At 39.8% G+C, this 26,700-nt stretch overlaps 1 protein-coding gene across 5 annotated transcripts in view; it reads left to right on the forward strand.

Annotated features, from left to right (window-relative positions):
• Positions 1-26,700, forward strand: part of MSH3 (mutS homolog 3) — a 192,524-nt gene that overhangs the window by 136,072 nt on the left and 29,752 nt on the right. For all 5 annotated transcript variants that reach the window (XR_006299152.1, XR_006299151.1, XM_043593057.1 and 2 more), the window contains exon 20: positions 16,269-16,426. Coding sequence is in view for 3 of the 5 variants with exons in the window: in XM_043593057.1 (XP_043448992.1) it covers positions 16,269-16,426 (158 nt within the window). In the remaining 2 variants the exon portion in view is untranslated. The remainder of the gene's footprint in view (positions 1-16,268; positions 16,427-26,700) is intronic.

Here is a 26,700-nt window from a genome sequence, read left to right on the forward strand (position 1 = left end):
AGGAGAGAGGTCTGAGCTGGAGTTAGGGATTTTAGGATGATCATGATGTATGTACAGGAGTTTAGATTCTGGATCTCTCAGGGAAATTATGTAACAATGTAAAGAAGGCTGATGAAAAAAAAGCCCTCTCAGGCGCTAACACTGAAGAAGTAGTTTCACTAAAAGCAGGTTTAAGTGAGGACTTTCTAAGAATCTTTCAAACATATTTCCCCTACCTTACTTTCAGAATTCAGAGTTCTAGTTTAGTCACACTTGCTCCAGTGGTAACCAGATGCTACTGTGTACTTCTTCCTATCCTGTGACACCCAGCTCTGCCACATCTTCTAGGAAACCTTGGTTTGACTTCTCCAAGCAGGATTGAAAGGAATACTCTTTTAAATCCTCTTTTTGTTTCCCTTCCCGATTCACTGCATAATCTGAGTGTTTGTGGACTTAGCAGCGCTGGATTTCCCCATGTCCATCTTGCCCATCTCCAGTTCAGTCCTCCATTCTGCAGCTGCAGGGCTTTTCCTAACCTGTCCTGTCACTCTCGCACTTAAAATCATGCTTAAAATTCCAGCCATGTAGTTCCCAAGTTACCATGCCTCTGGGACTTGGCAGATGGCATTCCCTCTGCCTAGAATGTCATCTTTCCCCAACACCATCCACTCCTGCCTCACACACACCCACAACCCACCCCATCCCGCCCTCCAGCTCCTGCTGTTCTTGAAGTCTTGTCTTGGATGTCACTTTCTGCACTGAGCCTCTCCCAACCACTGCTGGGTTGGGTATCTCATCACTTACCCGTTACACTCTTATTTCTCCCCATTTTAGTACTTACCCGGTTAATTATAAGTGCTTTTGTATGTGGTTCCTAGTGTACTGTAAGCTGCATGAGAAGGGAATAGGCTTCTCTGGTTAGTTGTAATGCTGCTGTCAGTCACAGTTCTCTGGCATTTAGCGGGCATCTAATCATATTTGTTAAATAAACAAGGATTAGCTATAAGCCTTGAGCAGTCTCCAAATCTCACTCTAAATTTTTGCCCTTTTTTCCCACAAAATGTTATTTTTTAGGATGTTGTATGGGAATATCACAATTTCCTGAATAATTATAGTGTAGAACTAGAAGGGATGTTAGGGATCATTTTGTGTAACCACCTCTTCTTACTTAGGAGGAAACCAAAGCCCAGAAAGGGGAAGTTGACTTGCCAGAGGTTACCCAAGTTGAGTAGTCTTGAACTATTTCCCAGAACACAAAGTATTGTCAGGCAAGCCAATGCTTTTTAATCTTCTTCACTTTTTCACTGTCTTGAAAATGATAAGGGTATGGTGATAAACTGGAATGAAAGGAAAAGGAAAATGTTGCTCAGAGCCAAAGGAGGTTGGCCCAAGGCTCTGGCAACCCCAGCCCCAACTGCCACCTTGAGGATTAGGAGGTCAGCTTCTTAGCATACCTGTGACCCATGAGGCAGACCAAGACATAATGTGCCAAGATAATTCTGCTTGGGAAATGCCACTGCAATCCCGTGCAGTCTCAGCACTGTTTATTTATTAAACCAAATGACTTTCTAATAGATGGATTTTTGACAGCAACTGAAGTTGGAGTTTTAGTTGGTTGTTGGTTTTTTTTGTTTGTTTTTAATGTAAGTAATATAAATTCCCCTTATTGGGAGAGGGAAAGGGAAAATTGTGGTTCAGTGTTTCTCAGTTTGTGGAAGGGAAGAAAACGAGTTGAATGTGCAAACCAGGAAGGTTCCCAGGAAATACTTGAACCCTGTGGATCTCTGTATCCCCAAGGGAAGTCCACAGCCCAGTGGTGGTGGGTGGACACTGAATTCCCAGTGACAATCCCTTCTCCTGAAATCAAGAAGGGACTTTAAGCACCTCAGCCCCTAGCACTGTGTGGCACATAGTAAGTGCTCACACATTTGTTACATGAATGATGCTTGAAAACAGTAAAGATGAGGGCATGCTGGAGGGGAACAAGATCACCAACTTCCCATTTCCTTCCTTCTCCCAAGATAAATACTTCTAGGTACCGTAGAAATACTTGCTTTGACTATATAAAAGACTGATTATACTAATTTCATAAGCTATTTATTGACTCTTTGTACCTAATTACCAAGCAGAGTAGCAGTAATGCATACCATAAAAATATGTCTGAGCACTAAGCTTAATTTAATTCTGTGCCTGAATTATTCTCATAGATTTTGCTATAAATGTGATTTTTGTATAGTATAATCATGGGATCATACTGTTAAAAAAAGAAAGTAGAGGAAACATTAATGGCACTTGAACATTTTTTTCTGTTACTTCTCACCTCTGGTACCCATTTCTTCCTGCTTCTGAACCACTGAGATAAAGAAGGATATTTTATATGATAACTGATGACTTTTTAATGGGTTCTGACCTGGGCTTCTCTCTTCCTGTCCATAACCTATCTCCATTGATTGAATAAGTACTCATCCTTTATGACCCAAAAGATACTACTGCCTCCTCAGAGCTTTCATCATTACTCTGGTCAGAAATAATCTCTTTTAAAAAACTGAGAACAAACTGAGGGTTGATGGGGGGTGGGAGGGAGGGGAGGGTGGGTGATGGGTATTGAGGAGGGCACCTTTTGGGATGAGCACTGGGTGTTGTATGGAAACCAATTTGACAATAAACTTCATATATTGAAAAAAAAAGAAATAATCTCTTTTATCCAGGCATTTTCTTTGTTTTGTTTTTAAAACTCTTACCACGTACCACTGTTGGTACATAGAGGTAGTGGGAGAGTGCCTAACAGTGATTGGAGATGTAAATTCCAGTCCTGTTCTGCTGCTGTTTTGCTATCAGCTTGGATAGACCACTGTTCTCTTCATCTATGAAATGAGGGGATTAGGTTGAATAACAACTAGCTCTTAGTGGAATATAAATTGGGCAGCATCCAGGCATCAGAAGGATTTGGACCCTTTCCTCAGCATCTCAGCTTGTAGTCTGTACTCCTCTCCAGCCTCATTATCCCCCTTTCTGTTTGTAGTTCACCTTGGGTTAAAAGTGCAAGGATTTGGCTAAGAGTTTGTCTGGAGGAGGCTTTCGCTAGGGAGTCTCTTACTGTAACCTGTTATTGATTGACATTTTCAAGGAATAAAACACTTTGAAACTGCCAAACTTTTTCAGCAGTTTGCAACTATTATAAAAATAGTTCTACCATGAGCCTTTCTTGAAGATAGATGTCGATATCGGTACCTGTCAAGGAAAGAAGGCTTTTTTGTAAAAAGCAGCTAATGCCCAAGTCTTGGAAATTAACATGTGACACTTTTGGTGTTTTATTTATTTAATTTTTTTTGCTATACATCTCCTGACTTTAGGACCGTTCTGACCATCATTTTAGTGTACCCAGTGATGGACCCACGGATGCTGGCCCTGCACCAGAGTAGCCCTTGTCCTGTTTAGCAGTGACTGTGACTCTCTGTCATTGAGCAGGGATCCCCTATGAGACATTTGTCCAGAGATGATCTTTACTTAACATCCCAGTTCTGCTACTTAGTAGCTGCATGTTACTGGACAAGGTACCTAGAGTCTCCTGGCCTGTGTTTCCTTGCTGTAACATGGAAATACAGTAGTACTATCGTTACCCTGTGAGGCTGTTTGTTGTGAGAGCTAAATGAGATGGTGCACATCAGGTCATCAGCACAGTTATCTGTGGCACTTGTTAGCTGCAGTGTTCTTATGGTACCTTAAAACCTTTTATGTTTTCATCTCCACTTTGCTTCTCTTTCCACAGAAGACAGAATTCAGTGTGGAAGTTGACTAGTTATCTAAAAACTTACTGGTTTAGATTCAGTGTTTGATTCTTGATATTCACTGCTAGGCTCTTACTGACTGATGCTATCCAGACAGACATCACCAGTACCAAGGTAAAAATTTGAGATATTGAACTTTAGTCTCCCCAAAGGTTCATTGAGGTGGTAGATGCCATCCAGAAACATAGTCCCCATGGTGGAGTACTTCTGTGTTTGTTGACTGTCATTTATTCATTCAGCCATCCATCTGTGATTTCCTGAGAGCTTGCTCTGTGTGCAGCATCACGCTCAGTACCTGGCATAGGTCTGGGCACCATCTAGGCTGTCCAGTTTGATGTGTTCTTAGTAACTTCAGTAGGTTCCGGAAAGGGTAAAGAGTTTTTGCCAATTTTCAGCTTCTAGCTATTCTCTTGCAATGTTTCCTCATCCTGACTGGTTTTCCAGATAGATTTAAGGTGTTTTTCATATCTAGGACCTTTTGATGTGTGGACATCAAAGGACATATGATCCTTGCTGAAAGGTAGATGCATAAAATACATGTGTGAGATTTCTTTTTTCTTTTTTTAATATTTATTCATTTTGGGGAGAAGGTGGGGGAGGGGCAAAAAGAGGGACAGAGGACCTGAAGCGGGTTCCCTACTGAGGCTGACAGCCGCGAGCCTGATGTGGGGCTCAAACTCACTAAGCACAAGATCATAACCTGAACCAAAGTCAGACACTCAACCAATTGAGCCACCCTGGTGCTCCAGGTGTGAGATTTCTTGATCATTTCCTCACTAACTAGGTTATCCTGGGAACTGTAGAGGACAGGGAGTCCCATATTCCTGACTAGTTTCCAGAGAGAATGCACATGATTTTTTTGATATGTCAGGGTGGTGAATATCCCTGTTGCAGTGCCTTTCACACAATAAATTCATATATTTGACCAGTACTTATTAAGTGCCTTCTTTGTAGCAGGCCATGTTGTATTCATTGGGGATGAGCAAGATAACCTAGTTCCTCTCATGGGAACTAACTTTCTAGCAGTGACGCTGGTAATAAGTAAACAAGAAAATTAAGGAAATTTCAGAGAAGGGTAAAAGATATAAAGAAAATCAAATGGGTTTCATGATAGAGTGTGACAGGGCAGAGGGGCTTAAGTAGATTGAGTGGTCAGAAAAGGTCTCTCCTGGGAGTTGATGTTTGAGTTTGGACTTGAATGACAAAAAGGATCTAATCAGGGAAGAGCACCCCAGATGCAAGGAACTATGGAAAGGCCTGGACAGCTTGGCACCTTCCAGCAGGTGGAAGAAGAGCATAAACCCAGCCTGGCTAGTAGTAAGTGAACGTGTGGAGGGTGGGAGGAGACTGGGCCAGAGAGGCAGGCATGGCCTTTTGGCAGTGGTGTGGAGTCCAGGCTTTATTATTAGAACACTGGGGAGCTGTGTGAGGGCTTTTTAGCAGGAGACCAATTCTGTTTTCATTTTTTAATTTTTTTATTCATTTTTGAGAGACAGAAAGACAGAATGTGAGCAGGGGAGGGGCAGAGAGAGAGGGAAACACAGATCCGAAGCAGGCTCCAGGCTCTGAGCTGTGAGATCAGGTGAGATCATGACCTGAGCTGAAGTCGGACGCTTAGCTGACTGAGCCAGGCAGGTGCCCCTGTTTTCATTTTTAAGACCATCACTCTGACTGTTATGTGGAGAACGGACTGTGGGCAGAGAAGCAAGAAGACCAGTTGGGATCTACTGCAGTGGTCCACCAGGATGGTGGCAGTAGAGAGTGGACAGGTAGTATTTATGCTCTCAAAGTCCCTCCTGATTCTCCACAGTGTCTTTTTTACATTAGTGTTTACTAGAGTGTGCCCAGTGTATAATTTAGCTCCCATTGGAGGTATAAATATTAGTGCTTATTGGGAAGGCAGCCACTTTGTCACCTAAAAATAGTTAAGTGAGTTGAAAGCATTTCATTCCTTAAAGCCTCCAAGTTAGTTCTCACCTGAAATCTTCAAATCCTGGATAGGCCTGGAAAGTTCACTTCCACAGAAGTGACCGCAAGTCTGGGGCGCCTGGGTGGCTCAGTCAGTTAGTCATCTGACTTCAGCTCAGGTCATGATCTCACGGTTTGTGAGTTTGAGCCCTGCATTGGGCTCTGTGCAGGCAGCTCAGAACCTGGAGCTTCTGATTTTCTGTCTGCCTCTCTCTCTGCCCCTCCCTTTACCCCTCCCCCACTCGCATTCTGCCTCTATCTCAAAAATATATAAACACGAAAAAAAAAAAAAAGAAGTGACCACAAGTCTGACTGCGGTCCCTGTGTACCATTTCCCCCAAGCACTTTGGACAAGTGAATTCCACAGTTTCCCCTCTTCAGTTGAACACAAAGCCACATCTCCAATGTCATATGCCTGAATTTGGACCTACTATTTTTCAGAGAATCATAGAACTTGAAGGTGAGAGATCATTTAATTCACCCTCATTTAAAAAAAAAAAATTTTTTTTTTAACGTTTATTTATTTTTGAGACAGAGAGAGACAGAGCATGAACAGGGGAGGGGCAGAGAGAGAGGGAGACACGGAATCTGAAACAGGCTCCAGGCCCTGAGCTGTCAGCACAGAGCCCGACGCGGGGCTCAAACCCACAGACCGTGAGATCATGACCTGAGCTGAAATTGGACACTTAACCGACCAAGCCACCCAGGCGCCCCAAATTCACCCTCATTTTAGACACTAGGGAACTGAGAGCTACACAGTTGCACTGACATGTCACTACCCTGTCAAATTTTTTATTCTCATTGGATGAGAAAACTGAATCAAGCACTAAGTGTAAATGTTCTTTTCTTTCAAGGCTTTGGAAGGAGTATGGTGTCTACAAATAAAAGGTGTGTAGGACTACCTGGGTGGCTTAGTTGGTTAAGCGTCTGACTTTGGCTCTGGTCATGATGTCACGGGTTCGTGAGTTTGAGCCCTTCCTTGGTCTCTGACAGTGTGGAGCCTGCTTGGGATTCTCTCTCTCTCTCTCTCTCTGCCCCTCCCACAGTAGTGCACTCTCTCTTTCTTTCTCAAAATAAAGAAATAAAAACTTTAAAAAATTACCTTAAAAATTAGTCTTTAAAAAGATAAAAGGTATATATTTTTATTGTTCTTACAGCTTTCCTAAATTATTAAAAGAATTTTTTTTTTTTTTTTTTTTTTTTGCCTGTGCACGTCCATCAGCCCCCTTCATTGTTCGTTGAGTTTGGTAATTGCACTTCAGGCAGCTCCACCAACAATGCCTTCATGGTTCGGGACCTCATCATGGTGCATGTAACCCATCTGTGGGTCATTTCCCTTGTGTTACAGTCTTTTACTTTCTATTATATGTTTCTCTTCTGCTATTCTATTTTTATGTAACTATACTGGAGGTCCAAATAACAAAATGGCATTTGGAAGTTATATAAATTTTTCCTGAATCTATAAATCAGTTTATAAGAGCTATTTGATGGTTCATGATGATTATTCATGAAATGAATAATTGAATCTTAAGATAATTCATTTAAATAATTTTTAGCTAATATTTCAAACAAATGAAAAAGTGTAGAAAACAGTATAATAGACACCTGTTTACCTTTCACTCAAATATCATAGAGAATGAACTTTCGTAATACGAACTTGAGATTTACTTAAAGTAAATAAAATGTTACAGATATAGGTAAGGCTACACATAATTGCTATTTCTTTTTCTCCCCCTTCACCTCCTCTTATTGGTAACCATTATCCTGATGTTATTTATTATCCTTGTGCAAGGTTTGTATTTTGTATACATTTGTATTTTAACTGTATATAATTTTGTGTGTTTTTAAAATTTACATAAATATAGCACATTGCACCTATCCTGTTGTATACTGTTTTGTAAATGATTGTTTTAATAATTGTATAGGGGGCGCCTGGGTGGCGCAGTCGGTTAAGCGTCCGACTTCAGCCAGGTCACGATCTCGCGGTCCGTGAGTTTGAGCCCCGCGTCGGGGCTCTGGGCTGATGGCTCAGAGCCTGGAGCCTGTTTCCGATTCTGTGTCTCCCTCTCTCTCTGCCCCTCCCCCGTTCATGCTCTGTCTCTCTCTGTCCCAAAAATAAATAAACGTTGAAAAAAAAAATTAAAAAAAAAAAAATAATTGTATAGAATACATCTCATTTTCCTGATGATACATTCTTTCCATTTTTTTGTCTATTATGAATACAAACAATCCTAGAGTGAACAGTCATAGAAATATCTTTCTGAGTACTTGTGTATCTTTCTAGGGTAGATTACTAGGAGAGGAATTGCTGGGTCATGTAGACCAGTATACGCAGTCTTTAAGCATTTCCAAATTGTTCTCCGTATCCTTGCCAACATTCTGCATAAATAGACTTTTAAGCCTTTTGATGACCTGATGAATGTGAAAGCTGTCTTTTAAAAAATATTCCTTCAAAATTTTTCACCGTTAGTATTTCTTTATTCCTTCATTTGAATGTTAGGAATAGCTTGTAGATCCCTTGAAAAATCCTGCTGATTTCGTTTTCCTTTTCCTGATTAAGAAAAGTTTTCGGCTTTGAGTGTTTCTTTTTCTGTAAATATCCTGTTTGTGTCCTTTGCCCATTTTTTCATTGTTTTGGTGTTATTACTGTGTAGAAGTACTACTTCTTTATGCCTTTTTATTTTGTGTTTGGTGGCTTAATATAATTTTTTACAAAATTAATCATAGTCTTGGGGCGCCTGGGTGGCACAGTCGGTTAAGCGTCCGACTTCAGCCAGGTCACGATCTCGCGGTCCGTGAGTTCGAGCCCCGCGTCGGGCTCTGGGCTGATGGCTCAGAGCCTGGAGCCTGTTTCCGATTCTGTGTCTCCCTCTCTCTCTGCCCCTCCCCCGTTCATGCTCTGTCTCTCTCTGTCCCAAAAATAAATAAACGTTGAAAAAAAAAATTAAAAAAAAAAATTAATCATAGTCTTTCCTTTCATGGTTTATATTGTTGTGTTGCTTTTCCTATTTCTTTCAGTAAATCATTCTCTATCTTGATGCTATTAAGCTGTTGTTCTATGTTTTCATCTAAAAGTTTAAGGTTTGCTTTTCATAATTAATTCCCTCATCTAGATTTGATTTGGGGCCACTGTGTGAGTTTCTGACCTACCTCTATTTTTTTTCACATGGGTACCCAGTTGTCCCACCATTGTTTGTTGAACATAGCATACATTGTTTTTGCTGATTTATAGTCCTATTTCTGACCTATACCAACTCATTTGTATTTTTTTTGTCATTTTCTTTTAAAGTTTTGTTGACAGTTTTTCTTGGGGTTGTCTTTCTTTTGATTTGAAGTTTATTTTCTTTATTCTGAGAGAGAGAGAGAGAGAGAGAGAGCATGTGGCAGTGGGGGGCGGGTGGTGAGAGAGAGAGAGAGGGAGAGAGGGAGGGAGGGAATCTTAAGCAGGCTCTGCGATGTCTACACAGAGCCTGAAGCAGGGCTCAATCTCATGAATACGTGAGATCATGAAAACCAAGAGTTGGACACTTAAACACCTGAGCCCAGGCACCCCTGATTTGTAGGAGTTCTTTATGTATACTGGATTTGAGTCTTTGGGCAATATATAATCTATACATGTAATCTGTGTTGTAGCTTTTCATTTCCTTAATGGCATCTTTTGGTTAATAGTATTTAGTTTTGTTTTTTTTTAATTTTTTTTTTTAACATTTATTTATTTTTGGGACAGAGAGAGACAGAGCATGAACGGGGGAGGGGCAGAGAGAGAGGGAGACACAGAATCGGAAGCAGGCTCCAGGCTCTGAGCCATCAGCCCAGAGCCTGACGCGGGGCTCGAACTCACGGACCACGAGATCGTGACCTGAGCTGAAGTCGGATGCTCAACTGACTGAGCCACCCAGGCGCCCCTAATAGTATTTAGTTTTAATGTACTCCAATTTTTAAGTCTTTCTTTATAGTTAATTATGATTTATGCCTGTTAAAGAATCTTTCTATACCCCAAGGTCGTATATTATTGTCCAGTTATTTTATTTTATTTTATTTTATTTTATTTTATTTTATTTTATTTTATTTTTTTATTGTATTTTTATTTTATTTTATTTTATTATTTTTTTGGCTGTCAAAGCTATAATCTACCTGACATTGATTTTTGTTTATGTATGATGGAAGTTAGGAATCAGGATTTCTTATTTTTCTATATGGACATCCTTTTGACCAAACCCCAGTTATTGAAAAGACCATCCTTTGTGTACTTTGCTACAATGTCACTTTTGTCACAAATCAAGTAACTGTGTATGCATCAGTCTGTTTCTGGACTTTGATATATTCCACTGTATGTCTTTGTGCCAGAATCACACTAATTTATTTATTTATTGTAGCATTATAATATTGAGCCTTTCAGTCCATGAACATAGTATATTCTTTCATTTAATTAGGTCTTCCTAAATTTCTCTCAAAAATGATTTATAGTTTGCTGTGTAGAGGTCTTGGTCATTTTGTTAGATTTATTCCTAAGTATTTGATTTCTTTTGATATTGTGGTAAATTGTATCATTAAATTTCTTATTTTCGGGGTGCCTGGGTGGCTCAGTCGGTTAAGCGTCTGTCTGTCGGTTTGAGCCCCACGTCATGCTCTGTGCTGACAGCTCAGAGCCTGGAGCCTGCTTCAGATTCTGTGTCTCCCTCTCTCTGCCCCTCCCCCGCTCACACTATGTCTGTCTTTCTCTCTCACACAAGTAAATACACTTTAAAAAAAATTTAAATTTCTTATTTTCAATTACTTACTGCTGAAATCTAGAGATAAAGTTTTATATTTATTTTATATCCAAAGATCTTGTTTAATTCATTTATTGACTATAATAATTTTTATAGATTTCTTTAACTTTTCTGGGAACATAATCATGACATATAGGAATAATGAGATTTATTATTTCCTTTCTAATAATTATACTTTTTATTTCCTTTTCCTGCACCTGCCCTTTTTTTAATGAGTAGATACTGAATTTTATCAAATGCTTTGGAGATCGTCATCTGATTTGTCTCCTCTGTTTTCTTAATGTGGTGAATTATATTGATTGGCCTTTGATTATTAAACCAACCTTATACTCCTTAAAAACTCTAAATTGTTTATATAATATAGCTTTGGATTGGTTTAATGTATATTCATCCATATATACATAATAGATGAAATTGGTCTGTAATTTTTCTTTTTTATTATGTTCTTGACAGGTTTTTGGTATCAAGATTGTGTTGGGGGGTGCCTGTGTGGCTGACTCCGTTAAGCATTCGACTCTGATCTTGGCTTAGGTCATGTGAAGTCTGCTTGGGATTCTCTTTCTGTCTCTCTCTGCCCTTCCTTCTCTCTCTCCTTCAAAATAAATAAATAAACTTAAAAAAAAAGATTCTTGAATTTTTGGAATGTTTTGGTAAGAGTTACTTTGGTTTTGTAGAAGAGTTTTTGTATAAGATTAGTGCTGTTTCTTATATGTTTGCCAGAATTAGTGGGAAAATTATCTGGGTTTGGAGTTTTCTTATGGAAGGGCTTTTAATTACAGATGTAATTTCTTTAATAGATACAAACTTATTCAGATTGTGTTTCTTGTGTCATTTTTGCCAATTTTAAAAAAGCAATCAGTTCATTTTATTTAAATTTTTTAAATATTTGGTTATGCCAGATGTTTGGTTATTTATAACAGGTTGATTATTTTTAAGGCTCTGTAAGAGAAATAATTTTATTTTAATCATTATTTTCATCATTCTACTCATGCAAAGTTTCTTGTTCTTACTGTGCTAGGCTCTTTCTGTTCCAAGAAACACAGATTCACTCAAGTTCCTTCAAATAATGGAGCTTTATGACACTCATTATAAAACCACATGTAACCATGAGAGAAAAGAATCACAGGAAGAACAAGATCTCTAGTACAGTTTGGCTTTAGCGAGACTGGAAATGTCTGGTTAATTAGGGTATAAGACAGCTTTAGAGATGGAACAGATTTTCTTCTTATCCCCTGAATAGTAAGACTTTATAATATTTTACTTTGAGACTCTCATTATTTGCATGTGCATGAAGTTTCTCAACTCCTTTAGGCTCCTTTGCTGCTTCTTACCTTTTATCGCTAACTACCCTCTTTACCCCTTGTTCTGTATAATTTTTCTTCATACTTTGTTTCCTCATAAGTTAATACTTATGGTCCCCAGTGCTTTGTGATCTTGTTCTGTGTTTCTTTTCAACCTCTACTCCATATACCAACTGATTGAATCTCTCCATGGTTCTCGGTTTAAACTCCCAAGAGATTGTATGGTTAGTTTCAGAAGACCTTTTATGTGAGGCCATGTCTTGGGCTCTTGGTCAGATACAGAGTGGCCACTCTTGACCAGGCAGGTATTGCCCAGAGTGGTGGGTTCACATAGCACAGCACATGGATGTCTCGGGCTCACTCCTGTCTACAAAGGGCTACAGTTGGACAGTTTCCCTTAGGATGAGTCTATATATGGCAAGTACTATAATTGGTTAATAGAGGCAAATTCTAGAAATTAAATTAGTGCAAGTGTTTGAGCTTTTCTGCCTCCTTTACATCCTCTGGTGAAATGCCAGTGAAAAATGCTGATAAAAATGATATCTAGAATTTGGTATTGTAAATCTCTTTAGTAGTCATCTGTCTATACCTGAAGAAATTCCTGTGCTACCAACCCAAATTAAGGCCTTGGGCAATTAGCTGTATAATACCTGTAGGTTTTGTTTTTTTTTAATGTTTATTTATTTTTGAGAGACGCAGAGAGAGACAGAGCTTGAGCAGGGGAGGAGCAGAGAGAAAGAGAGGGAGACACAGGATCTAAAACAGGCTCCAGGCTTTAAGCTGTCAGCACAGAGCCTGACCTGGGACTTGAACCCAAGAACCGGGAAATCATGACCTGAGCTGAAGTCGGACGCTTAACCGACTGAGCCACCCAGGCGCCCTATAAATACCAGTAGTTTTAAGAAAGACATATTGATTGTTTTTTTTTTTTTGTTTTTTTTTTGTTTTTTTTTTTTACTATCAAGATTTTATCTTGATTTATTTTTTTATTTTTTTATTTATTTTTTTTTTCTGAAATTTATTGACAAATTGGTTTCCATACAACACCCAGTGCTCATCCCAAAAGGTGCCCTCCTCAATACCCATCACCCACCCTCTCCTCCCTCCCACCCCCCATCAACCCTCAGTTTGTTCTCAGTTTTTAACAGTCTCTTATGCTTTGGCTCTCTCCCATTCTAACCTCTTTTTTTTTTTTTCCTTCCCCTCCCCCATGGGTTCCTGGTAAGTTTCTCAGGATCCACATAAGACTGAAACCATATGGTATCTGTCTTTCTCTGTATGGCTTATTTCACTTAGCATCACACTCTCCAGTTCCATCCACGTTGCTACAAAAGGCCATATTTCATTTTTTCTCATTGCCACGTAATATTCCATTGTGTATATAAACCACAATTTCTTTATCCATTCATCAGTTGATGGACATTTAGGCTCTTTCCATAATTTGGCTATTGTTGAGAGTGCTGCTATGAACATTGGGGTACAAGTGGCCCTATGCATCAGTGCTCCTGTATCCCTTGGATAAATTCCTAGCAGTGCTATTGCTGGGTCATAGGGTAGGTCTATTTTTAATTTTCTGAGGAACCTCCACACTGCTTTCCAGAGCGGCTGCACCAATTTGCATTCCCACCAACAGTGCAAGAGGGTTCCCGTTTCTCCACATCCTCTCCAGCATCTATAGTCTCCTGATTTGTTCATTTTGGCCACTCTGACTGGCGTGAGGTGATACCTGAGTGTGGTTTTGATTTGTATTTCCCTGATAAGGAGCGACGCTGAACATCTTTTCATGTGCCTGTTGGCCATCCGGATGTCTTCTTTAGAGAAGTGTCTATTCATGTTTTCTGCCCATTTCTTTACTGGGTTATTTGTTTTTCGGGTGTGGAGTTTGGTGAGTTCTTTATAGATTTTGGATACTAGCCCTTTGTCCGATATGTCATTTGCGAATATCTTTTCCCATTCCGTTGGTTGCCTTTTAGTTTTGTTGGTTGTTTCCTTTGCTGTGCAGAAGCTTTTTATCTTCATAAGGTCCCAGTAATTCACTTTTGCTTTTAATTCCCTTGCCTTTGGGGATGTGTCAAGTAAGAGATTGCTACGGCTGAGGTCAGAGAGGTCTTTTCCTGCTTTCTCCTCTAAGGTTTTGATGGTTTCCTGTCTCACATTTAGGTCCTTTATCCATTTTGAGTTTATTTTTGTGAATGGTGTGAGAAAGTGGTCTAGTTTCAACCTTCTGCATGTTGCTGTCCAGTTCTCCCAGCACCATTTGTTAAAGAGGCTGTCTTTTTTCCATTGGATGTTCTTTCCTGCTTTGTCAAAGATGAGTTGGCCATACGTTTGTGCATCTAGTTCTGGGGTTTCTATTCTATTCCATTGGTCTATGTGTCTGTTTTGGTGCCAATACCATGCTGTCTTGATGATGACAGCTTTGTAGTAGAGGCTAAAGTCTGGGATTGTGATGCCTCCTGCTTTGGTCTTCTTCTTCAAAATTCCTTTGGCTATTCGGGGCCTTTTGTGGTTCCATATGAATTTTAGGATTGCTTGTTCTAGTTTTGAGAAGAATGCTGGTGCAATTTTGATTGGGATTGCATTGAATGTGTAGATAGCTTTGGGTAGTATTGACATTTTGACAATATTTATTTTTCCAATCCATGAGCAGGGAATATCTTTCCATTTCTTTAAATCTTCTTCAATTTCTTTCAGAAGCTTTCTATAGTTTTCAGCATACAGATCCTTTACATCTTTGGTTAGATTTATTCCTAGGTATTTTATGCTTCTTGGTGCAATTGTGAATGGGATCAGTTTCTTTATTTGTCTTTCTGTTGCTTCATTGTTAGTGTATAAGAATGCAACTGATTTCTGTACATTGATTTTGTATCCTGCAACTTTGCTGAATTCCTGTATCAGTTCTAGCAGACTTTTGGTGGAGTCTATCGGATTTTCCATGTATAATATCATGTCATCTGCAAAAAGCGAAAGCTTGACTTCATCTTTGCCAATTTTGATGCCTTTGATTTCCTTTTGTTGTCTGATTGCTGATGCTAGAACTTCCAGCACTATGTTAAACAGCAGCGGTGAGAGTGGGCATCCTTGTTGTGTTCTGGATCTCAGGGAAAAAGCTTTCAGTTTTTCCCCGTTGAGGATGATGTTAGCTGTGGGCTTTTCATAAATGGCTTTTATGATCTTTAAGTATGTTCCTTCTATCCCGACTTTCTCAAGGGTTTTTATTAAGAAAGGGTGCTGGATTTTGTCGAAGGCCTTTTCTGCATCGATTGACAGGATCATATGGTTCTTCTCTTTTTTTTTGTTAATGTGATGTATCACGTTGATTGATTTGCGAATGTTGAACCCGCCCTGCATCCCAGGAATGAATCCCACTTGATCATGGTGAATAATTCTTTTTATATGCCGTTGAATTCGATTTGCTAGTATCTTATTGAGAATTTTTGCATCCATATTCATCAGGGATATTGGCCTGTAGTTCTCTTTTTTTACTGGGTCTCTGTCTGGTTTAGGAATCAAAGTAATACTGGCTTCATAGAATGAGTCTGGAAGTTTTCCTTCCCTTTCTATTTCTTGGAATAGCTTGAGAAGGATAGGTATTATCTCTGCTTTAAACGTCTGGTAGAACTCCCCTGGGAAGCCATCTGGTCCTGGACTCTTATTTGTTGGGAGATTTTTGATAACCGATTCAATTTCTTCGCTGGTTATGGGTCTGTTCAAGCTTTCTATTTCCTCCTGATTGAGTTTTGGAAGAGTGTGGGTGTTCAGGAATTTGTCCATTTCTTCCAGGTTGTCCAATTTGTTGGCATATAAGTTTTCATAGTATTCCCTGATAATTGTTTGTATCTCTGAGGGATTGGTTGTAATAATTCCATTTTCATTCATGATTTTATCTGTTTGGGTCATCTCCCTTTTCTTTTTGAGAAGCCTGGCTAGAGGTTTGTCAATTTTGTTTATTTTTTCAAAAAACCAACTCTTGGTTTCGTTGATCTGCTCTACAGTTTTTTTAGTTTCTATATTGTTTATTTCTGCTCTGATCTTTATTATTTCTCTTCTTCTGCTGGGCTTAGGCTGCCTTTGCTGTTCTGCTTCTAGTTCCTTTAGGTGTGCTGTTCATATTGATTGGTTTTAAATGTAAGCAATATAAAAAACACACAAAGAGGCAGGTAAATGAATATTTAATGAGAAAGCCATAGTAGTTATCTCATTTAGGTTGCTTCTTGTTTTTTCCTTATTTATACACAGAAACAGTCATGTACATTGCTAAAAATTCACTGTTCTGCAATATCATGGTTCAGGTTTAAGACAAAAAGGCCCTCTTTCCATTTGTGATACTTAATTGGTAACGTTTTAAATATCATAAAGCCATCTTTTACTTAAGGCATTCCCATTTATGGAATAAATTATAGCTGTTATGTAAAAGCCCTTTGGGTACAATAAGTGAAATTTGCTTTTTAATTTTCTAGGGGGACTCAGAGAGAGTAATGATAATTACTGGACCAAACATGGGTGGAAAGAGCTCCTACATAAAACAAGTTGCATTGATTACGATCATGGCTCAGATTGGCTCCTATGTTCCTGCAGAGGAAGCAACAATTGGAATTGTGGATGGCATTTTCACGAGGTAAAAACATTAGTTCTATTTGAATGTATTTCTGAAAATAAGTCAGGCCCACATTGTCACATGAATTTTCTGTGTACATATTTAGATGAATAGATTTGCTCTTAAAATATTTAGAGCTTAGGAGCTTAAAGAGAGCATTTCATCATGAATATTAATACCAGAGGAGACCAAGGAGAGCATTTTGTCCACTAGTTTTCAAGTTATTTTTGGTTACTAAGTTCTTACTTTAAAGAAAATCTTATATAAAAGATGAATATTTAAACAGATAAAAGCAGATCTGCTCTGCCTGAGTCAGAGTGGAAGGCTTACAGACTTGACTGGATGGGCTCTGCAGAGCACAGTCTGAAAACCAGCCCACCCTCCTCATTTTATAGGTGGGGAACTGACATGGAGAAGGGCACTGCCCAAGATTATATATGTATGTATGTATGTATGTATGTATTTTTAATGCTAAGAACATTACCCGTAACTAAGTCTTACCCTTCATTTATAAACCTAAATTGCATGTCATATTAGGAATAGGAGTGAAATATCCTGGTCTCACTAATAGGAAAATCATAGTTCAATGTATTTATTCAGATTTATCAGTTCCTTATCAGTATAAGAAGTATCTTATACTTCTTAAGAGCATGAACATTTTTGGAAAAATTAAATATAGTCCATATGTATGTAGTCAGATTATGTGTATAAGTGTCTGATTGGTTGTGCAGCTGCATATTTCTATAACACTTGACTTTGGAATCACATCAGAATATATCACATACTGAGGCGCCTGAGTAGCTCAGTCGGTTGAGCATCTGACTCTTGATTTTGGCTCAGGTCATGATCCCAGAGTTGTGAGATTGAGCCCCACGTCAGGTTCTGTGCTAAGTGTGGAGCCTGCTTGGGATTCTCTCTCTTTATCCCTCTGCCCCTACTCCACCTGTGCGTGTACTTTCTCTCTTGCTCTCTCTCTAAAATAAAATGAGAAAAAAAAATACATGCTGATATTGATGCATTTGAGTAGACATTAAAATACTTTATCTTAGAGACGCCTGGGTGGCTCAGTCGGTTGAACATCTGACTTCGGCTCAGGTCATGATCTCACGGTCTGTGAGTTCAAGCCCCGCGTCGGGCTCTGTGCTGACAGCTCAGAGCCTGGAGCCTGCTTCAGATTCTGTGTGTGTCTCTCTCTCTGCCCCTCCCCTGCTCATGCTCCGTCTCTCTCTCAAAAATAAATAAACATTAAAAAAACTTTAATAAAAAAAATACTTTATCTTAGAGCTTGGTTTTTAACCTGAGAGTGAGCAGAGACACCTAAATTCTGTTTGATACCATATCACCAAACAGATGTTATTTTGATCTTTATATATTTGTAGATAAATTCAGTATAAGAAATTTAAGGACTCTTTCTTTACTTTTTAAATTGTAATTAGTCTTCTATCTTGTAAAAATAAATATACTAGGTATTTTATTTTGGTTGCCTTAGTAGGGAGAGTGACAGAAATTTAACCAAGGGAAAAAAGATTAAAAGGAGAAGAGGGAAAGAGAGAAAGACTTCTTGGGCAAAGTAAGATGGTTTGACTGGAAGAGAATCTTGTTAGTGAGCAGAATATCAGTTATGGATATTTTTAGATGTATATGTATTTTAGATATAAGTAATAGAAAAAAAATAAGAGTTTACTTTTCTCATACAATAAGAATGCTTGAGGTGCACTGTTGTTTCCGCTGTTGTGGTGGTTCTGCAATATTTTTGGCCTTTCCCTCATAGCTGCTAGATAGTTGCTGTGACTCCAGGCATCACATTCATGTTCGCATGTGGGAACAGGAAGAGAGAATGCCACAGGCTCCCCAGCCTCTTCACCCGCCCCCCCACCCCCTGCCTTCTTTTTTCAGGAAATCAGTGCCTTTTCAGAAGCCTCCGAGAAGGCTTCCACATATATTTCACTAACCAGAATTGTGTCTCATGGCCATAATTGCAAGGGAAACAGTAAGAATTTGGTTTTGTCCAGCTTTTCTCATGAAGTTAGGCACATATTTAGGAATGGATTCATAGATAATCAGAAAATAGTTTTTGCCTATAAGAAATGAATTCAGTGATAATAATAAAAAGTTAAACTTTGTAATAGTAACATATTTAAAATACCAGAAATAACATTCTTACCAATGTATAGTGACTGTTTTATGCCCCTTATATTAAATGCTTTATATAAAGTACATTCAGGGATAGCAAGTATAAGCCTTCTGATAAAGGATAAACCACACTACTTTCAAGAAATTTAGGTGTTTATTCATTTTAATTTATTCTTTTATCCAGCATATATTAGCATCTAATATATAACAAACAATGGGACTGCCAAACAACCATATTTTCTCTTCTAGTGAAACTTACCTGGTGGAGATGATCAATATTAACCAAAAAAATTACATAAAAAATGTGAAATTGCAGCAGTGACAAACATATAAAGGCTGTGTACAAGATGCTCTGACAGTCTGCGAGCAGGGTATGAGCTAGACAGGGAAGGCTTCCCTTAGCAAGCAACTCTTGAGGCCTATCTGAAGGGTGAGCTGACTAATCAAAGGAAGAAAGACAATTTCAGACAGGGGGTGTGTGTGCAGAGTCTCTTAGCATTAAAAAAAAATCATAGATAAGTGACTGAAGAGTGACTCTGTAGGGGAACATTATTCTAGATGAAGTTGAAGAATAGGTAAGGGCAAGTGACACAGAGTGTAGAGGGTTGGGACTTTTTCCTCAGCCATGAGAAACCATTGAAGAGTTCTAAGCAAGGCTTGGCATGATCACATCTACATTGGCTATAATGCAGGAAACGTTTGGAGAAAGGACACAGTAGTAACCTTATCAATAGACTCCTGCAGTGGTCTTGGTGAGAGGTATCAGTACTTTGGATGAGGTTTGTAATGTCAGTTTGAGTGGAAAGGAGTCTCATTTGAAAGGTGTTTAGGAAATAAATCAACAGGGGTTGGTGATAGAAGGGATATGCAGCTGAGATGAATGGAGTGTCAGAGATGAAAGTGGTTTATGCATCTTGTTTGGACAGTGCTGGCATTTACTGGAAGAGTGTGATTTTCTTTTTGCCATAGATCCTGACTTTTATTTTTATACATAGTAAGGAGAAATACTCTGAGACATTCTAGGGGAGCTGTCATATAGGCAGTTGGATATAGAGTCCAGAGGAAAAGATGAAAAGTAATGATATAAATTGGCTGTGAGACATCTCTGTATAAGTGGTAAGTGAAGACCTGGGTGTGGCTGAGATCATGTTAGCAGAGAGTATAGTGGGGAAAATAAGGTCCTAAGACTGAGTCTTAGGACTACCAACATGTCATAGGTGAGTAACATGATAAGCTAGAGAAACCAACAAAGGACGAGTAGCCAGAAAGGGAGGACAAAACCAGGATGTTACAGTGTCAGGGAAAGACTCCTCCAAGGAGAAAGGCAGTGCCAACAGCACAGAGAGGTCAGGTGAAAGGAAGCCTGAAAAGTCAACTTCGATCTTAACAAGGTGGCTGTCACTATTGACCTTAGCAGGAGCTGTTTCGGTGGAATGGTGGGACCATACTCCGGTTAAAGAGGGTTAAAGAGTGAGCGAGAGGTCAAGAAATAGAGTGTTAGTACAGGTGTCACCAGGGCAGCTTGGCCAGGGGGAGACGGTGAGAGATCCAGTGAGGGACTTGTTTTGTTTTTGAATGGTAGACTTGAACATGTTCCAGAGGGATGTGTTATATCCATAAATTTCTGATTTAAAAAATGCCTTGATTACCTTGGGAAATATTAGAACAAGTTAGTAATGATACTTCTAACAAAAAATCATTAGTCACTTTGTAGAATGAAAATTGAAAAATAAAGAGAGAATCAAGCAGCAAGTCTGTCTTTCCACCCAGGTGAGAGAAAGTTTCTCATGATGGAAGTGTTCTAGCTAATAAGCAAAGAAGGAACAACAGAATTAGTGTGTCACCCTTTTTTTGCAACCCCTCCAGGGAGGAGTTTTTCCAGAGAAGTGAATGGAAGGGCAGAGGGAGTTTAAGAGTTGGCCAGTGTATGTTGGGAATGGTGGACCATGGAACTTTAAGAAGAGGGCTGACAGCACCAGGGAAGGCACGTGGTAGGTGGGCTAGAGTCCTGAGAGGTTTCAACAACAGTCGTGATGGAGGTGCTGTGTGAGCTGGAATGGGCAGCTTTTGAGATGAAACAGTTCATGTCTCTGATGAAGTCCAGGATGTGAGTCTGGTGATGGATGGCTGAGATAGAGTAGAGGAGGAGATGGGCAAAGAGGAGATCTAGGATTGAGCTGGATGGTGTTGGCTGGTTTAGCCACGTGGACCTGAAGGGCTACTGGAAGCAATGGTGGGGCTCTTGGTGGAGACAAGATACACGCCAAGTATTAACAGCTTTGATGAATGAAGGGGAGTGATTTGAAACTGAATAGCTGCAGCATGGACAAAAGGAGGATGTTACGGTCTGGTGGTATAACCTCAAAGGAGCTGTTTTTATTACAAGAAGGTAGAGCCTGGAAGGAAGAGCGGTGAGCCTGAGAATCCTTGTGGTATCAGGTGAGGCAAGGAAGCGAATAGCTGGTTCCTCCTGAGAGGGCTGCAGGGGAGGGACTGGAGAGGAAAAAGGAGGGAGTGCACTTGTGGAGAAGAGAGCGAGGACACAAGAGATCTGGCTGGTTATTTGGCAGCTATTCCGAAGTACCTAGTGTTCAGGTTTAGGAGGTGAGTGAGGCAGAGAGTTGGATAAAACGTGAGAAGTGTAGAGCCATATGGACTTGATGTTGGTGCCAAAAACCACAGAGGAGGACACACAGTGTTCTGACTGATCAAAATAAGGAAAGTAGAAGAATGGGGTCTGGAGACTAGTCTGACCCAGCTTGGGCAGTGGTGGATCCACAAGCTGTAGGTGCTACACCCTGCAGCCTAAATGGGTCAGCCGACTGTAGCCCTGAAATGAGACACACACTGTGTCCTCTGGACTCAGAAGCTCATCAATCAAACAGGAAAGAAATAGATAAAAACATGTGCGAGGGTCTGATTGCAGTGTCCCCGCCAGATATTACTGAGTGCCCTCTTAGCCAGTCATGCATCTTTTAAGCTTTAGGCCTAATCTTGGCACCCATTGCTTACTACAAATTATTGCAGAAACTGGTTCCCTGCTCTCTGAGTCTTCCTTTTTTCCTTCTCCAGTCAGTTTTCAAGCCCCTGTGAGGTCCTTTCAGAACACAGCTATGATCAAGTCATTCTGGTGCTAAAGTACAAGTCTCTGAGCAAATCAGTCAAGAACGACCAGATGAACCCCAATCTTTTCAGTCTTGTTTTCTGTTTCTTTCCCTCACCTACCTATGTGTCAACCCGACTCTTCTTTCTGAATTCTAGGAAGCTATTATGTACTTTCCCATTTGTCTTTTTTCAGTTTATACTATATCCTGGACCAGATATACCTCTCTTGCTATTTTTCTTGTTAAGATTCCACCTTCTTCACGAAGTCTTCCTGGAGCCCCATAGCCACAGTTAATGTTTCTCATCTCTATACTGTGTGTTTTGCCTTTTTAAAAAAAATGTGTATTTATTTGTGTGTGTGTGTGTGTGTGTGTGTGTGTGTGTGTGTGAGAGAGAGAGAGAGAGAGAGAGAGAGAGGGAGGGAGGGAGGGAGGGAAGGAGGGAGAGCGAGAGCACGCAAGTGGGGGAGAAGCAGAGAGAGAGAAGGAGACACAGAATCTGAAGCAGGCTCTAAGCTCTGAGCTGTCAGCGCAGAGCCCGATGTGGGGCTCAAACTCACAAATGGTGAGATCATGACCTGAGCCAAAGTTGGACATTTAACTGACTGAGCCACCCAGGTGCCCCTGTTTTGCCTTTTTTTTTTTTTTAGCCAATAATAATATTCCCATTTATTTATTTATTAATCTACAAAAAGAATTGCTACATTGTATGGTAGTTCTTACTTTGGTTTTTTTAAATATGAAATTTATTGTCAAATTGGTTTCCATACAACACCCAGTGCTCATCCCAACAGGTGCCCTCCTCAATGCCCATCACCCACTTTCCCCTCCCTCCCACCCATCAACCCTCAGTTTGTTCTCAGTTTTTAAGAGTCTCTTATGGTTTGCCTCTCTCCCTCTGTTTTTTTTTTTCCTTCTCCTCCCCCATGGTCTTCTGTTAAGTTTCTCAGGATCCACGTAAGAGTGAAAACATACGGTATTTGTCTTTCTCTGTATGACTTATTTCACTTAGCATAACACTCTCCAGTTCCATCCACGTTGCTACAAAAGGCCAGATTTCATTCTTTCTCATTGTCAAGTAGTATTCCATTGTGTATATAAACCACAATTTCTTTATCCATTCATTAGTTGATGGACATTTAGGCTCTTTCCATAATTTGGCTATTGTTGAAAGTGCTGCTATAAATATTGGGGTACAAGTGTTTTGCCTTTTTTAAAAAGTTCTTACCACTTTTTGTTTTATAGTTATTGGTGTAAACCTCTGCCTCTCCTGTTGCGTAGTCCATTCCCAGAAGGTGATTTTCATGTTTTGTACATTTCCCTTCCCCCTCCCCAAACCTGGAACTCTGCTTTGTACATATATAACAGACACTCAACAACAGGGCTATTGAATGAACTAATCTTGAAGTCAAGATCAGGCCAATAGAAGCTAATCCCATGGGCAGTGGGGAGTTGTTGAAGACTTACGAGTAGGAAGATGATGTGATCAGAGTTACTTACAGTTGAGGTTTCAGGAAGATTAATTTGGCCACACTTTGAAAGATGGATTATACAAAGGGATGATGTAATGCAGTTATTCTTGGGGAGATCCTGAGCATCTTAATTAGACTGACAGAAATGGAAGTGGACAAGGGACAGAGGAGAAATGTTACAGGGTTAGAACTGACAGGCTTTGGTAACTACAGTGGATGAAGAGTGATAAAGAACTAGAGACAAGGAGGCATCAAACCTCGGTGACCAAGAGAAGTGAATGGTGGTGTTTGTCAGTGACCCTAAGAAATTCAGGAAGGGGATCTGTTTCCAGAAGTGATCTTAACTTGTAACATGCAGCACAGCTAGGAGGCTGCGTGATAAGATCGCCATTAAATTCCCGTGTCTTAAGCAGAAACTATAGACTGTTAGGAGACAGTGGCTCAATAACAAGATCAAAACTCCAGTGTACTAAACACTCATTTTTCTTAAAACCTTACAGTGTACTTGAGTTTTATGCTAGGCCTTAGGGATACAAAGCCGAATGAGGCCACGTTACCTGCCCTCAAGAAACTCACGTGTGATAAGGACAATCCATGGAGGCACAAGGCATTCCATTGCTGTAAGATCATGCAGTGCTTGAGAGGTGTTTGTATATGTGTATTTATTTGCTTGTTCGTCCATTAATATTTATCCTGCCATCTTCCAGAAAGTAGTTAAGTCAGTTTACAGAAGATTCCAAATAGTGTGAGTAAAAATGAGGGTAAGGGCTTAAGATGGAGCCAGAAATGAAGCTTACAATATTTATCACATAATGACCAACTCTGCTGTGGGGAAGCTATAGATTTGTCTCAAAGGTTTCCATGAAGGTAAACTTGTTCAGTTAAAATAGTTCATAGTACCTAGAAAAACAAATGAATTACTTAAGAAAACAGCTTTAAAAAACCTGTTTATTTTGTTAGACAACAATTTTTAGTGAAAAGACCAGCTAGTGGCTGACCTAGAAGGTACTCACGTGGACCGTGAGCTTTTTCCTCCATGCTGCTGCCATGATAGCATGCCTTTATCTTGTGAGCCAGGAGCAGCCTTGAGGAGCTGGACTGGTTACTAGTCACTGCATAAGGGAGAAACTAAGCTGTAAACCTTGTGAACACCAAAGTCATTGTTTCAGTATAGTGGTTTTCATTCTGAATTAACTTCCTTAAACACACCCATTTTTTTCAGCTACTTGGGAATACATTTTACCATTACCTGGTACTGGTGGGCCCATCCAGAGGTAGTATTACATGAAAGAAAGAATATTCTTGTTACAATAACAAAAAAGAGCTGGTTACAAAACCTGGCATTCTGTTTGATTCCACTTTTGTAGGAGAAATTATATATGTAAATATATGCAGAGAAAATCATCTAAATAGAAGGCTATATTCCAAAATATCATGAGGGAGATGGGATTGTGGTGAATGTTCTTTTCTTCTGCTTATTAATATTTTTAAAATTCTAAAATAAATGTAACAAAGATACAACCTCAGATTAAAGGCAGTATCAGTCAAAATAAGATGTTTTATAGGAGTCTTGTGAAATGCGTATATGGTCACTGTCTGAAAACACTTTTTTCCAGGGCAAATTTCTCTTCCCTACTCAGTAGCATGGCATTTGGACTTCTAAGCCTGAACATTCCCAGGTACTTCAGCATATCAGAGCTTACTTTTCCAAAAAGTTTCTAACCCAGCCTGTATGTAACCTTATTTCTTCCTCCTTTAGTGACGGTTTTCTTGTCTGATCAATATAGAAGATTGGTGTCTTTAATTTTCATAACACACATATTATCATCTGCACACGGAACATCTAGAAACAGTGAGTTTTAACCCTTAATGTACATTGGACTTTTTTTCAATGGAGCTTTAAAAAATACTGATACTTGGACCCTAAACTCAGTAGTTCTAAGTTGGACTGGGGTCTGGAAGTTGACACTTTTGTAAGTGTCCAGACAACTTTGGAGTGCAGCCGAGAAGCATTTCCACTGCCCTTGCTGGAGAGCTCAGTTGTTTAATTATAAAAATAATAGATCCTATTATGAAAACAATTGAACAGTATGATAGGGTATAAACTAACTTTTACCTTCTCCCCAGGTCAACAACTATTGATGATTCTTTGTATAATTTTCCACCAATTTGCAGGTATACATAAATCTTCTCTTATATAAATGGTATTATATTAAACATTATGCTATGCAGCTTGCTTTAATTTCCTAATATGTGGGGGACATATTTCTCTATCACTTCATGCAGATTACTCTCACATGTTTTTTTTAATGTTTTATTTATTTTTTGAGAAAGAGAGAGAGAGAAAGGGAGGGGAGGGGCAGAGAGGGAGACACAGAATCCGAAGCAGGCTCCAGGCTCTGAGCTGTCAGCACGGAGCCTGATGGTGGGCTCGAACCCATGAACTCTGAGATCATGACCTGAGCTGAAGACAGACACTTAACTGACTGAGCCACTCAGGTACCCCTCACATGTTTACTTTTTTTAATGTTTGTTTATTTATTTTAAGAGACAAAGAGCACACACAAATGGGAGAGGCAGAGAGAGAACAGGCTGCATGCTGTTAGCACAGAGCCCTATGTGGCACTCAGACTCACAAACTGTGAGATCATTACCTGAGCCAAAATTAGGAGTTGGACACTCAACATACTGAGCCACCCAGGTGCCCCAGTCTCGCATGTTTTTTTTTTTTCAACGTTTATTTTATTTTTGGGACAGAGAGAGACAGAGCATGAACGGGGGAGGGGCAGAGAGAGAGGGAGACACAGAATCGGAAACAGGCTCCAGGCTCTGAGCCATCAGCCCAGAGCCCGACGCGGGGCTCCAACTCACGGACCGCGAGATCGTGACCTGGCTGAAGTCGGACGCTTAACCGACTGCGCCACCCAGGCGCCCCAAGTCTCGCATGTTTTAATGGCTGCACTGGATCTGCTGTGCAGAGATTCCTTGTTTCTTTAACCTCAGAGACCTCCATCTGGGATGCACTGCTTTAGTGTAAGGACCCTGTTCCCTGTCTTTTCTTCTGTTCTTATTCCCTTTCCTGTTTTAATTGAAAGGAGTCTGCATGGACCACATTCATTTATATCCTAGATCCTTACTAGAATATGGTCTAATATTATGCTGTTACAGTTTTCATTCATTTATTGTGAAATAATTCAGACATAGGACAGTCCCATAGGTAAATACCACCCTAGTAAAGTAATAGAACATTTTGCCAATACTATTGAACCCGTAATCCTCCCTGATTCTTTTCCCCTCCACCCCATCTAGAGGAACTGCCCTTTTGTCTTTTTTTTAATGTTTATTTAATTTGAGAGAAAAAGAGAGCGGGGGAGGGGCAGAGAGGTTCAAACCTTGAACCTGAGCCAAAATCAAGAGTTGGGCCCTTAACCAACTGAGTCACCCATGTGCCCTGGAACTACCTTTCTTGACTAGTTTTCATCCCATGCATTTCTCTATATTTTTACTCCCTGGGTATGTTTTTTGAGGAACACTTTCTACGTATCACACCACACTGTGTATTCTTTTGCACTTGGCTTCCCCCTCC

This window comes from Prionailurus bengalensis, chromosome A1 (assembly GCF_016509475.1).
Source record: "Prionailurus bengalensis isolate Pbe53 chromosome A1, Fcat_Pben_1.1_paternal_pri, whole genome shotgun sequence".
Classification (NCBI taxonomy): domain Eukaryota; kingdom Metazoa; phylum Chordata; class Mammalia; order Carnivora; family Felidae; genus Prionailurus; species Prionailurus bengalensis.